Raw genomic sequence first — 12,893 nt, 5'->3', positions numbered from 1 at the left:
TGGGCTTGGTACGTTTTGTGTAACGTCTGACAGTGCTGATAACTTGCCAAGCACGATAATGTTAGTTTCAGGGGGGTGCGCCATAAGAGGACCAACGAGGTTTTTGTGTTTCATTGAAGCACAAGAAACGACAATATCAGGCGGAGCCTAAGGAGTTGAGTAGGCTGAAATGCAATAGCTATGTGGTAGAATTCCCACTACCTTGTAGGGGGTTTAGACCACGGGCCAAACTCGTAGATGCGGCTCCAATTACGAACATGACATTGCGTTTGATTCAATTATGATGGAATTTCAAGCAGAATGTAGATCAACAAGATCGACACAAAGACATGCGGGACTTGGGGCAGTGGTAAGACAATGTCACACGCCAGTTGAAACGCTGAGGCTTACTTCCGGTAACACAGTCCCGAGAGCTTCGTTGTTACACCTAGATATCAAGGCGCTGCTGTCATCAATTCCTGCCAATATGAGCATATGAGCGGGGGATACATATAATCCCCGGGGCGAAGCAATTCCTTTGGAGCACGCCTACCTGGACAGCTCATCCTCGCCAGACATGATGGTTGATTCAACACCTGTTGTCATCTTACTTCTTCTCACTATACTTACCGCTGTGTACACCTACCTCAAAGGCGATAATGAGGGACTGGGACGACGAAAATTCCCTCTTTTTGGGGACTTGGACTACTCACCCGTCGACAAGCCGCTCATCAACTGGGATGCTTGGGCGAAGCAAAACGGCCCCATCGTGACGGCCAAGCTGTTTGGGATCGTTCCCATTATTATCCTCAATACATCCGAAGTGGCGACCGAACTCTTCGGTAAGCGCAGCCAGTGGTATAGTAACAGGCCGAGGTCAGTCACAATGGAGATGATCACGGGCGCCGACCCAGGTAAATCCAAGTTCACTCTCTTGCATGATTACGACGCCGACCTCCAACTATATCATCGCATCCTGTCACCAGCTATTGGAACGCCTTGCACTCCTCGATACCAACCCTTAATGGAACTCGAGTCTATGCAGTTACTCGTGGATCTCGTTGCTCTAGCCGAAAGGAGCGAAGATCATATCACCTCGACCGGGATGGTCTATCCACTCTTTGAGCGCACCCAGGGCAGCATCATAATGTCATTGCATTATGGTATGCGTATTCCCACCTGCGAAGATCCCATTCTTCATAAAGTCGTGAATATGCAAGCAAAATTATCACACCTCGTTGCCCATCCTGGTCTCCCTGACTCTCTGCCCGCGCTTTGCTATCTCCCAGCTTTGGTCTCGCCTTGGAAGCGCCACGCCAACAAGATATACGACGAACAAATGAAACTCTACGTGAAGCTTATGAATCATGGTAGAAGCTGTGAGGGGTGGAATGCAACCAAGCAAATCATTGCAGCGACTGAGAAACAGGCCCAAAGCCCCCAAATTCCGGATCTCAATTTGGCCTTTATTCTTGCCACTTTTATCCAAGGCGGCATGGAGACGTCCCCGCGTCAGATCCTTTGGCTGTTCCCAGGCTTGATTCAGAATCCGGCCTTTCTGAAGAAGGCTCATACCGTGCTTGATGAGGTTGTCGGACATGATCGTGTCCCGAGTTTCCAAGACCGACCGAGACTACCTCTGATTGACGCTGTTGTTCATGAGCTCTTGCGTTGGAGGCCTGTTGCTCCCGGTAGCGTTCCACGGAGGGCCGAGAGAGATGACGAGTACAAAGAGATAAAGATTAGAAAGGGAACCATGATCATGGCCAACGCGTGGGGTATTGGGCGTGATGAAGCCGTGTTTGATCCGTCCTTGGGAAATCTGGACGACTATGTCCCCGAGAGGTGGCTGATCCATGATGAGAACAACGGCCAGCCCAAGCTAAGAAGTAGCTTACCCCTTGCCGCATTTGGTCAAGGAAGGCGAAGCTGCCTGGGGAAGAAGGTCGCTATTGATGGAATGTTTATTCAAGTTGCGAGACTTCTATGGGCCTTTGACATCGAGCCCGTGGAAGAAGTTGATCCATGGAAGATGGACGTTGTTGAGCTGATGATCATGCCAAACAACTTTAGGTTTAAACTGAAGCCACGAAAAATTTGGGCGGAGGCTACGATCAAAAGTGAGTGGAGGGAGGCTGATTAGCAGTCAAAGTGGTCGTGAATGCTTTGGAAGATGCATAGCTGTCTCAGTTCTGACCGAGATTGGAGAAGGCAGAGCAATTTTGGAGGATATCAGCCTTTATGCAGCGCCTCAAACAACAAGAAGGCTCTTATGAGAGACACAAATCCGCACTTTATAAGTTACTCAAGCCATTCATTACTCCAACATTAAGAATGCTTCCAGTTCCGAGAGGCCGGCGTTGTCTTATGCGGCAAATGTTGTGGCTTTGTAACTGTCACAGAAACCTATGGGATGAGAGTCTAGAGGCGAGCTTTGTGCCCTAAGCATAGCCTTACCTCCGTCGCCGTTGGTCTCTAGGGACTGTGAACTGGGTCGCACAAGATGCCCTCGGCGTTGAGCCATAACAAACGCCATGTCCGACAGGACTGAAGTAATCGTTAGGCATTCTGTCACCGGCCCAGATGTCTCTGTGGACATTAAAGCGACTTTCTAGATACACAGGCCGATTGTTTAACCTTGATTCGGCTTCCGTTTTCGTCCAAGCCACGAGGCACAGGAATGTTGACTTCAGCATCCACTCAGGCCAGGGGCAATACGACATTCCACCATGCTTAAATACCAGGAATGTAACTTTCGGGACGAGAGAATGGCAACCAGTCTCAGAAACTCTAGACTGTCAAGATTTTTGGTAGCGGATCTCAACAATGATCTGTATGTTTCGGGCTGGGTCTAGTTCAAGGCTGATTTGGACGAGCTGATTCGAGAGAATGGCCTCGAACGTAGAAACTGAGGGCCAAGGACGCTAGTCTCGCCTGAATAAGACCTGGTAGAAAGACCCCTGGCAGCTGCCGATGAGAAGGGTCCAGTGTGAATAATTGCGGTTAAAAATGGCGTGGGCTAGCCCAGGCGCATTCGATTAAACAACAGCCTCGTTCAGCCCTATAGGACCGACAGTGTCTGTATTGAGTCAAAGCCAGCTGCCCATGGGAACCTTACGCGAACATGAGGAAAGAGAGGAATGACCCAATGGAAATAGACCTGTGTGGCTTTGTATTCTGTCAGCCAAGTCGGCGGCCACTCAGATATTTCTGGCTCACGATGGCGTCTGCTATTGCCGAGTCTGGATCACAGCGCTTCGCGGAATCAGCTATGCTGTGAGCAGTCGAGAACGGCTGATTGAGTATATATGTAAAGCCTCACCCATATTCTTGAGATTGAAACTGCACACACCAACTCGAAATACCAACTTCATTCATTGCACTCGAGCCTTTACACTTCTCTTCTTACCATGGGCCTTTCTCGCTCCTTGCACTCCTTGCCTTGGTGCTGGTGCACCCTTCTGCTGCTGGGACAAACCAGAACATTGTAACCATCTGCAGCGCCGTTGAGGGCACAGATGGTTGCACCAAGAACTTCAACATTCCCTATGATTCTCGACCCCTGACAAACTGTAAGGATAATATGATGATGCAGATTCGCAGTACTAACTCGTTTCAAGGTGGCAACAAGGCTAGCCCGTGCGGAGTTGAGATCTTGACTAACTCAGAGAACATTTGTGACATGATCAACGATGTCTTGCCAAACAAGGACTTGGTCAACGGGTATGCCACGTGGTGTTTGGCATTGCCTGATGCCCTTCGCGAGAGGAAGGCCGAGTCCGCCATCTGGACCGTCGGTAAGGTCAATGGAGCGACCACCAGGGCCATGAATGCCATTACCTCTATTGAAAAGGTGAAGGAGACTCTATGCTTGCTGTGTATGGATCATCATCTAACTCCCAGAGCAGAGATTCGCCGATGAAGGTTACGCTCCCAAGGACAACAAAGCGAGTGTCGTTTCTACAGAGCTCGCAAACAAGGATGGATGGACAGTACTTCAAGCACCAGAGGTTTGTTTCTCTCATAAATTGTTCGATTGACACAAAGTTAACACATTTCAGGTCAACGTAACCTCCTACATATCCCTGGTCACGTCAATCGATTTCTGTCAGACCAACTCGTGTAGCCAGAAGCGGCTCGACGTGATTCGGCAGTGGTTCATCAACTGGATCACCGCCGATACGCAGATCCGAAAGGGCTCGCTTTCTGTTTTGCTGAAGGGATGGCAAGATTCCTTCAAGGGAGCCTGGAAAACAAAGATTGCAGCCATGTCAACTTCGTGGAACACTCTGAAGGCTTGCTATGACTCGGCCAATGCCAAAATCACGGAAATACAGGACACTGTTTGCCAAGGAAACGCATGCAAGGGCAAGACGGCGGCAGGATTCATCAAGCAAGGTTAGTGACCTCAACTATCCTACTATGGGCAGGGCTAATGGTGCGCAGTATCACTCTTCCTCCAGAGCATAGACAACCTATACAGTATTGGCTACCAAGCTGGCGATGCAGAGTACATGAGACAGTACTTTCTCGACAGCTACCTAAACAACATCCAAGCCGCGTACAACTTGGAGCCAAAGAAGCTTGCACCCGTCAGCCCATATTACGACCTCGTCGTACCCAACAAGTTGGAGACGTTGCGTATGCTCATGAATGGGTTTGGTACTGTCACAACCAATTTGGATTACTATGCCAAGGAGATGCAGGCCAACTTTTACTCTTTCACGCCCTTCAAGAAACACGCAACTACGGTTGACGCAGTTCTCAAGCGCTTTGATGCCATCCTCGCCCCAGACTGGAAGAACAACCAGGAGCTCTCACGAACCCCTGAGCTCCGCAAGGTTCGCGACGGCTTCATCAAGACCCAGAACATTATCAAGAGCACCCTACAAGGCCCGGTCGGTGATTTCTTGAAGGTTATCAATGCCTTCAACGAAGAGTTCGCCAAGTTTCCGCTTGCGACTAAGAAGCTTCAGCTTGCTTTTGGAGCCGTCCCCTATCAACGTTGGATTGATGTCGAGTTTGACTACCCCTGCCGAACTAACAAGGAGCAGACTTTTACGGCAGCTGGATTCTCAAAGGTGTACAAGTGGCCCGAGTTCAGCGCCTGCTCTTTTACTACCCAGAAGGTAGATCTCGTCTCCAACTGGATTCCCTATCTCAAGTATCGTTTTGCCTAGATATTGGTGGACTGGAGAGCAGCCGATGAGCCAGGAACACGTATAGTCTACAAGTCATAGCATAATCTCAGCTTTATGGATTCACCCTCCTTCTCACCATTAACACCGGTCGTGATGCACTAAATCATCCTTTTCATAGAATATACGCTATTTGTGAGACTGGGGCCTCTGTCCACTGCTTAAAGCAGGGTCTGCAGACCCAAAAGAAAGCATTTAGGTCTGTAACTGGTTTCCCTAAGTCGATAGGTATTTGCTATCACTGGGTAGATATCCTCGGCAAACTCTTGCTATCATTTCTTCATAGGCAGTTGTATATACTCTAATGACAGTATAGACCAAGTCTTAGATAGGAAAGAAACAAATCTTACAGAGTTCCTTCTGATCATTTATTAAATTATTACCTAGAAGTATATGTTATAGAAATGCAATAGATATACCACCATCAGGTACGTCAACTATCTACTCCTCTAATCAACTACTACTTTGCGCCGACAAGTGCGAAGGCCCGCCCCCAATCTCGTTTGTCATTGGGCTTGGTGCTCGAACGGGTGATTTGGTAGTCCAGCCTGCCAGGACAACATCTCGAGGGGATTGTTCTGGCTGGTGATCATTTCTTGAGGAAACTGAAAAACCGGGAATTATCCTACGGCAGATAGGACGTAGTAATGGTAGTGAGGCTGCATGATGAATCAGCGAGTTATGGTCGAGAGATATTTGGAAGAGATAGGAAAACGTACTCGACATCACCGCAAGGTTGACTTCAGCAACTGCTGCTGAGGAATGGACTCCCATTTCGAGCGTGATTTCCTTTGAGCGAGAGTCAAACTTGAGCGATTCGACAAGCACAAAAACAGACGCAAGGCAGACTCTAGCAAGAAAAGACGTTAGAGAGCACAAGAAGTGCCTAGGAAGGACCTTACAAGGCACCAAACATGAAGAGAGCAATCACTGCAATCTTCTGCTCCTTGGGGAGATGCATCTTGCCAACCTCGATTATTGGAAGCGCAAGAATGGCACAGTCGATCAAGACATGTGTCAGAACCGTCGCAAAGAAAAACACAGTCTCGTTAACGCCACAGGTGTGCTTGACTGAGTGATCCCACAAGCCTCGGATAGGTATACACTGAAGTGTTACCAGGAAGAGTCGCAAGATGAACCAGGCCAACGTCAGGCCCGAGAGGGCCTGGACTGGTATCCTAACACTAGAATATTTGAAGAGGCGCCAGTAGAAACAAAGGATCGAAAATTTACAAAAGGCAATGGTGAACGAGTAAAGAATACTTGAGCACCATAGAATCAGCCAAGATACTTTTGTCTTCTCGTCCAGGGTTAGATGAGAGGACAGGCCTTGCTCAATCGGTCGACCAAGGCCGTAGTCGGCAAGCCCTATGCAACATCGTTTAAGTAAGCCGGGGAAAGTCTAACGGGTATCAGGGCATACAAATCAGAACATCGATGCAGTACCCGAGACAGAAGACCTAAGCCGTCAGCCTTGGTCAACATCCATCCACGAGGCAAAGGCAACTCAACCCACCCAGCTACACACGGCGAGTATGTCCTCGAGTCCATATCCAGTAGTTGTCATACGCTTGGAAATGAGTCTTAGGATGACCACGAGCGTAGCAATCGGAAAAGTAATACAGAACGAGGCAATGATATTGGGTGAGTAGTCAACCATGACGCATGATAGTCCTGCAGCCGCCTATCGCTCCATGGCTGATAGAATGAAGATTCATGCAGAGTAAACGCGCGATCGGAAGAAGCGGGAAGAGCTGGCGAGATTTGAAGAAAGCGTGGAAATGACCCAAAAGCTAGTGTCACTGGCATAGCATCATTGGCTCAACAAGACCTAACTGTCGCCCTAGCCGGAGGAGGATCGGAGAAACGCTACCCTGAGATGCCCTTGTTTTTAAAGAAGCAAAATCTCTAGAGATTCTCGCAGGGGGGCATACCTACTTTGACACGCACGAGGACCTGTTGTAACAGAGGATGACCCTGTGCGGACTACATAGATGTTCCTGATAGTCTCGAGCCTCCTGAATCACCCGGCCTTCAAGTTAAGCCAGCAAGACAGTGTCGCCCATGTGGATACATGCCAATCAAAGTCTTTACCTAATCTTGATGCCTCCTCCACTGGCACTAACCACACATCCCGTAATCCACCGCGCATCATTGCCGCAGAGAAGTCCGACCACATCAGCGACGTCCTCGGGCTGTCCAAACCGTGGGATGCTCTGTGTCGGGAAAAACTCATCCTGGAACCGTTTGACTGCTTCCGGGCCACAGTTGACGACAGCGTCAGTCTCGGTCAGACCGGCCGTGACGGCGTTGGCGGTCGTGCCCTCCATGAAGCTATACCTCTCGTCCTTGCCACCAAATGCCTGGGCCCACGTTCGACACAGAGACTCGCCCGCTGACTTTCCAGCTGCGTACATGAGCTGGTCGCTCCACGGTTGTCGAGATCGGATGGATGAGATATAGATGATACGACTGTTGGGCTGGAAATATCGTCGGCGAACAAACTCTTCGACGATCATAACGGGGGTTTGAATGTTGCCGAGCAAACTGCGCTGGACCTCGGTGATGTTCATCTCTCCAATAACACCGGGCATGGGGTCGCTAGCGCAGTTGATGAAGATGTCGATACGGTTGTTGAATGTTTTGTTGATCTCGTTGGCGATGACACTAGCGCAGTCTTCGGAGAAGATGTCGGCGATGAGCCCTTTGATCGTAAGACTGACAGGTCGTTCTCGTGCCGTGGCTTCAAAAACACGAGTTGTTATCTCTTCATTGAGGTCTGATGAGAGAGCCGTGACGCCCTCGTCACCAGTACAGGTTCCGAGGATGGAGCAGCCTCGACTTGCGAGATTAAAGGCAATGGCACGTCCTATGCCGCGGGATGCGCCGCTTATCACGGCGACCTTGTCGATGAGGTCGAGGTCGCGTACAGGGGACATAATTGTTGTTTCTCTTGAGCTGTTGGTGTCTTGAAGAGAAGCTTGTCCGTTGTGAGACACGAGATGATCTGCCCATTTGAGTCACCGCCGCTCAAGTATGACGTAACTAACTTATTCAGTGGCGCCAACAGAAACAAAGATGGGGTAAGGCACGCTTCATGCTCAACGCTATATAGAAGTGATCCAAGGAGTATGATACTTGCTCTCCGAACCTTTGATCTACTAGAAGTACGAGATTGTATTGCATTTACAGATAGCCTGCCGCCAAACTACTCCTCTCCAGGCTCCTCGCCCCAAGAGTCGAGCTGCAGCATTACCCTAATATCCAAGCTACATTCTCATCTTGCTCTTTGCCATTCTTGGTTTTGATATGAATATGCTTGAACCGGCAAAGAAGATCAAAGGCTTTCCGACCCTCATCACCACGAAGAAGCTCCTCGCAAGTGGCGCGTGCGACACCCAGAACTCTCAAGTCAGGCTCTATCCTACGTCCATTCTTGTCGGGTTCATACACGGCGTTGAAAATGCACCAAATCACCCCGGGCACGTCGACATCCCTGGTCAAACTCATATATGCGTAGGGCTGGTCTCTCAGAATAGGCTCGCAGACGTCCCTGAGTGCTCGCATCACCTTCCAGCACTGACGATGCAACAGAAAGTAAGGGAATGTCATCTCGAGGGATTCAGTAGCGATGGTTAGAAGAAGCGCTCTGATGAGCTTCTCGGGGGCAACAAGCTCAACGTTTGTGTCTCTTCCAGAAGCTTTGTTCTTGGCCTTTTGCTGTCGAAGTCGCTCTTTGGCTCTCAGCTGTTGCTGGCCTCTGATCTTTACCATGGATATGCACTTCTCGTTGGATGTGGCCTCCAATAATATCCTCGACCAGCTCAAGCGTCCAGGCTATTTCGGTTGCAATGCCAATCTGGCTCTTGGCGAAGATGGTCGAGACTGGCATGGCAGGCTCGATGATCCGTACGCGTGCTCGAGAAACAGTGGTACGGTTTCCTCGGCGATTCGGTGCGAAGGCGGCAGCCGTGTTGCCGTTCTGAAGATAAAACTTTTCAAAGCAATCATCAATCGTCTTGGGCCGACCCTCTCCAACCCAGAAGCTGGACTCGCCAAGCAGAAAGGTGGCAACCTTCATGTCCATCCAAGTGCCCTTTAGGCCAAGGAGATTATAAAGATGGGCGCAATGCATGATGGACTGCCAGGAATTCGCCAACTTGAGGCCCAGGCGGTAGACCTGTATACGGATGGTCGAGAGGTACAGGCCAGACAGGACAGGGGAGAGGATCCAGATACGGTTTTTTTACTTGTTTAGGGGAAAGATGTTCTGACCCCCCTCTTTAAACAGCTTGACCTTTGCCTGGTGAGCCGGATCCTTTGCATTCAACGCAATACTGTGTCTCAGATCTTGCAGACCCTTGTCCCACTCGGGAGTCCAATGCCTGTGCTTGATGTTTTGGTGGAACTCCAAATGGCCAGCCAGCAATTCATCTATAATGCGAACTTCATCCGTCATGGCCGCAAAGATTTTTCGTGCCGCAGGGGCACCCAATTCGTGATGAATGTCGAGAAACGCCTGGGCCGCGGACATGAGTGGAAAGGACGCCTTGAGTTCCTTTTTGAGGATCCCCATTCCACGAAGAAACTCATCCTCAACGCCGAAGTTGGGGGCCCGTAGAGCCACAGCCAAAAGATCCGTGCCATGCTGCGCGAGAATGATGCAGTCCTGCTCGAACTTATATTGGTTCGTCAAGGAGGCCCAACTGCAGGTAGCATCATCATATCTGCCGTTCCGGCCCTCACTAATCACGAGAAAACTGTTGGGAATGAGCTGTCGGAGTTGCGAATCGAATTTTATCAGTGGGATGAAGTAGCATTTGTTGGCGGAGTTGTAGCAGTCGTAATTTGCGTCTTGCTTGCCAGTGACTACTCCGTCGAGCCAGATCTGGTCTTCTGTCAATCAACTGGTCAAGCAGACAGCAACAAAATAGACATTCAGAAGTCCCTTAAAACCTCCCTCCTTTTTGGCAAGTATGGGTTCCACTTCTTCAATCAGCCCGCGGGCGAGGGAGACGGCCGTATTGGTGGCAACAGCAGCGGCAGCGAGGTCGAAATCGCCCTTACAATGCCTAGACTAGATCCATCGGATGCGTGCCTTGATGCACTATAGATCTTTCATCAGGGTCACAAAGGCAAAATAGATGTCGTCCAAGGTAGTCGGCGGCTCTGCTTCGTACGAGGCGGCATCATCTTGGGATGGATTGGGTCTCTCGTGAGACGCATTGTGAAACCTGTCCAGGAAGCCCTCAGATGGTTTATCACCGTCAAAACTGCAAACCTACCCCCTAGATCCTGGTCTGGATCCCTGGGGGTGTCCTTGCTTGCCTCGATGGCGGCATCTAGGGCCACAGCTGCCGTGGTGGGGGTCATTCTGGGTCGCAGAGCCTCTCGGACTGCCTCGAGGATGTCAACAAAATACACATGCTTCTCGTCAGATTCGGGATCCGGTTTGGCTCCAGTTTCGCCCAGCTTGCATCCAAACCCGGATCAAAGAGCGATGAGCCGGTCAATGGTGGTGGAGAAGACGTCGGGTACTGACACTCGACGACCAGCAATAAAGTTGGCCAGTGGCACAAAGTCCTTGATAGCAATGATGTGCCTCTTCTCGTTAGCTAGCTTGGGGTTAGATGAACCGCTACTGCGAGCTTTGATTCTCGCCTTGCCCTTCAATCGCCCGCTCGTCTTCGGAGCAGGTGTTGAATGTGAAGTGGCCAGTAGATCAGCAGGGTAGCTGCGGGCAATGGCAGTTGAGGCCAGCCATGAAGCGACAGAATCGGTGTCTTGTTTGTACTGTCTGTAGGTACCCAAGAGCTGGGAGGAAGCATGGTGACGGCAGGAGGGCTTCCAAGAAGAGATGCAGAGTGAGAGATGTGAAAGCTGAACGGCGTTGGAAACGTCTTGTTCTCGGGGGAATAGCTATTTTATGTATTAGTCCCATCCTTGCTCGTGCTTAGTGTGGCCACATAAGAGTCCAAAGCTCAATAGCGGCCAGCTTCATCCCCCCCTGGTTGCGCAAAACATAGGAATGACTCCCAGCCAAAACTGCAGCAAATAATAGGTGGGGTTGATTCCCGTGTTTTTTTTTCTTTTTCTTTTTCTTTTCTTTCTTTTTTGACACTGAGATCTTTTAACCCTCCCCTTTTTTGTCTTTCTTTCCTATCGTTGTTGTCTCAAGCCCCCTAATTTGCTTTACAGTCAGGTATGTTATAGAGCAAAGAGCGTGTAGATCTAGATGCACACAGCCCTGTTTTAGTCACTTTCACCATCTGGCTAAGTATAAGCAGAATTCACTATTCAAAGGCCAAAAACATTCTAACTGTCCGGAAATACAACTTTGAGCATCTTCTTAGTTGGGGTGTGGTCTCGACTGACCCTCATGCGATGACACCATGTCACCATCCTTGCCTCCTCGCTGCCCTCGAACAGGAATTCACCGCCCTGCTGGTTTGGTTGTCCGACCTTGGTTGCCGGGTAACCGGCCAGCAGTCCCCGGACGAGCTTGGACGCTGCCTGGAAGAAGGACAAAGTATCCGAATCTGAAGCGTAGTCCGTGGCCGGTCCCGCGACCCATGTTTTGATCATGCCCAATCCTTCAAACAGTTTGCCTGTTGGTTCGACATAGACAGGGTGCTTGCAGCCCGTATTTTCAATGTACATGTTTATCACCTCAGGAACCCCATTTCCAATAATAAAGATGGACATGTTGGAGGGGGCAATCTTCTCAGGACTAGCTTCCTCGGATAGAAACTTGACATAGTTTGAGCTGGTCTAGAAATCGAGATTAGAGATGGTGCTCCAACAATTACAACAGAGGGTCAGAGGCGCGTACACTACAGAGAAAGTGGCGCACAAAGACGACCAAGACACGGCCAGATGATCCCGGTCCGCTGTAAAGGCTTTTGAACGGGCGCTCAACGCCCTTGCTGTCAAACACGGGTATATCTTCAACGGCCTTGAGCTCTTCGAGGGAGGGTGGAGTGTCGTTTGATGGTCCAATCTGATCATCTTCTTGGTTAAGCTCACATGCGCTAGCCATGGTTGGTTGCTGGCTCAACTTGAGGTTGAATTTGAGATTGTGCCTTGTTGGGGGGTGAAGCAACCACTTTTATATCCGTGACAGTAACCGCCATGACAGTTCAAATATGGTAAGACAAGATGATGTGATGTGAGATGATTTGCCTTGTTAGGCTAGGTCAGATATGCAGCAGGCAATGTGACAGTGCTGTCTTGGCTGGGCGAGTCAGCATTATGCCAACATTGATGGAGGCTGGCCAATAGCCCTTCCCATGCCACATCAAATTACCTCTTCATTCGACTCGCTTATTGATCTCGTCCAGGAGGGCGAGGCGGCCGCCTTATCATCGCGTTGGATAAGCATGACAAGAGGAGCCAAAGAAATCCTGCGAATACCGAGTCAACCCCAGCCTGGCGACCATGGTAGCTTATTGTTCTCTGGTAGGCCAACATATAAGGGGATTTGCCGATTTATAAACCTTACCTAACTGCTCCCAATAATAATTGACCTTGCTTCTTAGCCTCCGTCTCACGCCGAGTCATAATTATCTATCAGCTCAGTTATCCCATCAAGGGCCAGGCTTCAACCACAAGAAAGAACACAATATCAACACATCATAGCATCATATCCTAATTCTAACACAATGGCCTCTTTATGTCTTTCTACGGCCTGCAGTAGGCCGAGCCATAACATTATTA

The 12,893-nt window shown here is 49.8% G+C and overlaps 6 protein-coding genes across 6 annotated transcripts; 2 read left to right on the top strand and 4 right to left on the bottom strand.

The window, feature by feature from the left end:
• Positions 1–556: 556 nt before the first annotated feature.
• On the top strand, positions 557–2,122 carry NCS54_00936900 (Hypothetical protein; the record flags this gene model as incomplete). The annotated part of the gene is made up of 1 exon (XM_053154720.1): positions 557–2,122. The coding sequence occupies one exon, from the start codon at positions 557–559 to the stop codon at positions 2,120–2,122; it is 1,566 nt and encodes a 521-aa protein (XP_053010695.1).
• Positions 2,123–3,199: 1,077 nt separating this feature from the next.
• On the top strand, positions 3,200–5,159 carry NCS54_00936800 (Hypothetical protein; the record flags this gene model as incomplete). Its single annotated transcript, XM_053154719.1, has 6 exons — positions 3,200–3,255; positions 3,481–3,551; positions 3,600–3,832; positions 3,888–3,989; positions 4,041–4,377; positions 4,426–5,159. The coding sequence occupies 6 exons, from the start codon at positions 3,200–3,202 to the stop codon at positions 5,157–5,159; spliced, it is 1,533 nt and encodes a 510-aa protein (XP_053010694.1).
• Positions 5,160–6,075: 916 nt separating this feature from the next.
• On the bottom strand, positions 6,076–6,837 carry NCS54_00936700 (Hypothetical protein; the record flags this gene model as incomplete). The annotated part of the gene is made up of 3 exons (XM_053154718.1): positions 6,076–6,545; positions 6,601–6,637; positions 6,694–6,837. 3 exons carry the CDS (start codon positions 6,835–6,837, stop codon positions 6,076–6,078), a joined length of 651 nt encoding a protein of 216 aa, XP_053010693.1.
• Positions 6,838–7,267: 430 nt separating this feature from the next.
• NCS54_00936600 (Hypothetical protein) lies at positions 7,268–8,143 on the bottom strand (the record flags this gene model as incomplete). The annotated part of the gene is made up of 1 exon (XM_053154717.1): positions 7,268–8,143. Exon 1 carries the CDS (start codon positions 8,114–8,116, stop codon positions 7,268–7,270), a length of 849 nt encoding a protein of 282 aa, XP_053010692.1. The 5' UTR covers positions 8,117–8,143.
• A 286-nt stretch (positions 8,144–8,429) lies between these two features.
• On the bottom strand, positions 8,430–9,312 carry NCS54_00936500 (Hypothetical protein; the record flags this gene model as incomplete). Its single annotated transcript, XM_053154716.1, has 2 exons — positions 8,430–8,911; positions 8,949–9,312. 2 exons carry the CDS (start codon positions 9,310–9,312, stop codon positions 8,430–8,432), a joined length of 846 nt encoding a protein of 281 aa, XP_053010691.1.
• A 111-nt stretch (positions 9,313–9,423) lies between these two features.
• NCS54_00936400 (Hypothetical protein) lies at positions 9,424–12,216 on the bottom strand (the record flags this gene model as incomplete). Its single annotated transcript, XM_053154715.1, has 5 exons — positions 9,424–10,073; positions 10,463–10,649; positions 10,707–11,096; positions 11,553–11,948; positions 12,010–12,216. The coding sequence occupies 5 exons, from the start codon at positions 12,214–12,216 to the stop codon at positions 9,424–9,426; spliced, it is 1,830 nt and encodes a 609-aa protein (XP_053010690.1).
• Positions 12,217–12,893: the final 677 nt, after the last annotated feature.

The sequence above is a fragment of the Fusarium falciforme genome, chromosome 7 (assembly GCF_026873545.1).
Source record: "Fusarium falciforme chromosome 7, complete sequence".
In the NCBI taxonomy this organism is placed as follows: domain Eukaryota; kingdom Fungi; phylum Ascomycota; class Sordariomycetes; order Hypocreales; family Nectriaceae; genus Fusarium; species Fusarium falciforme.
Note: the sequence above shows the minus strand (reverse complement) of the source record. Positions and strands in the feature narration are given on the sequence as shown.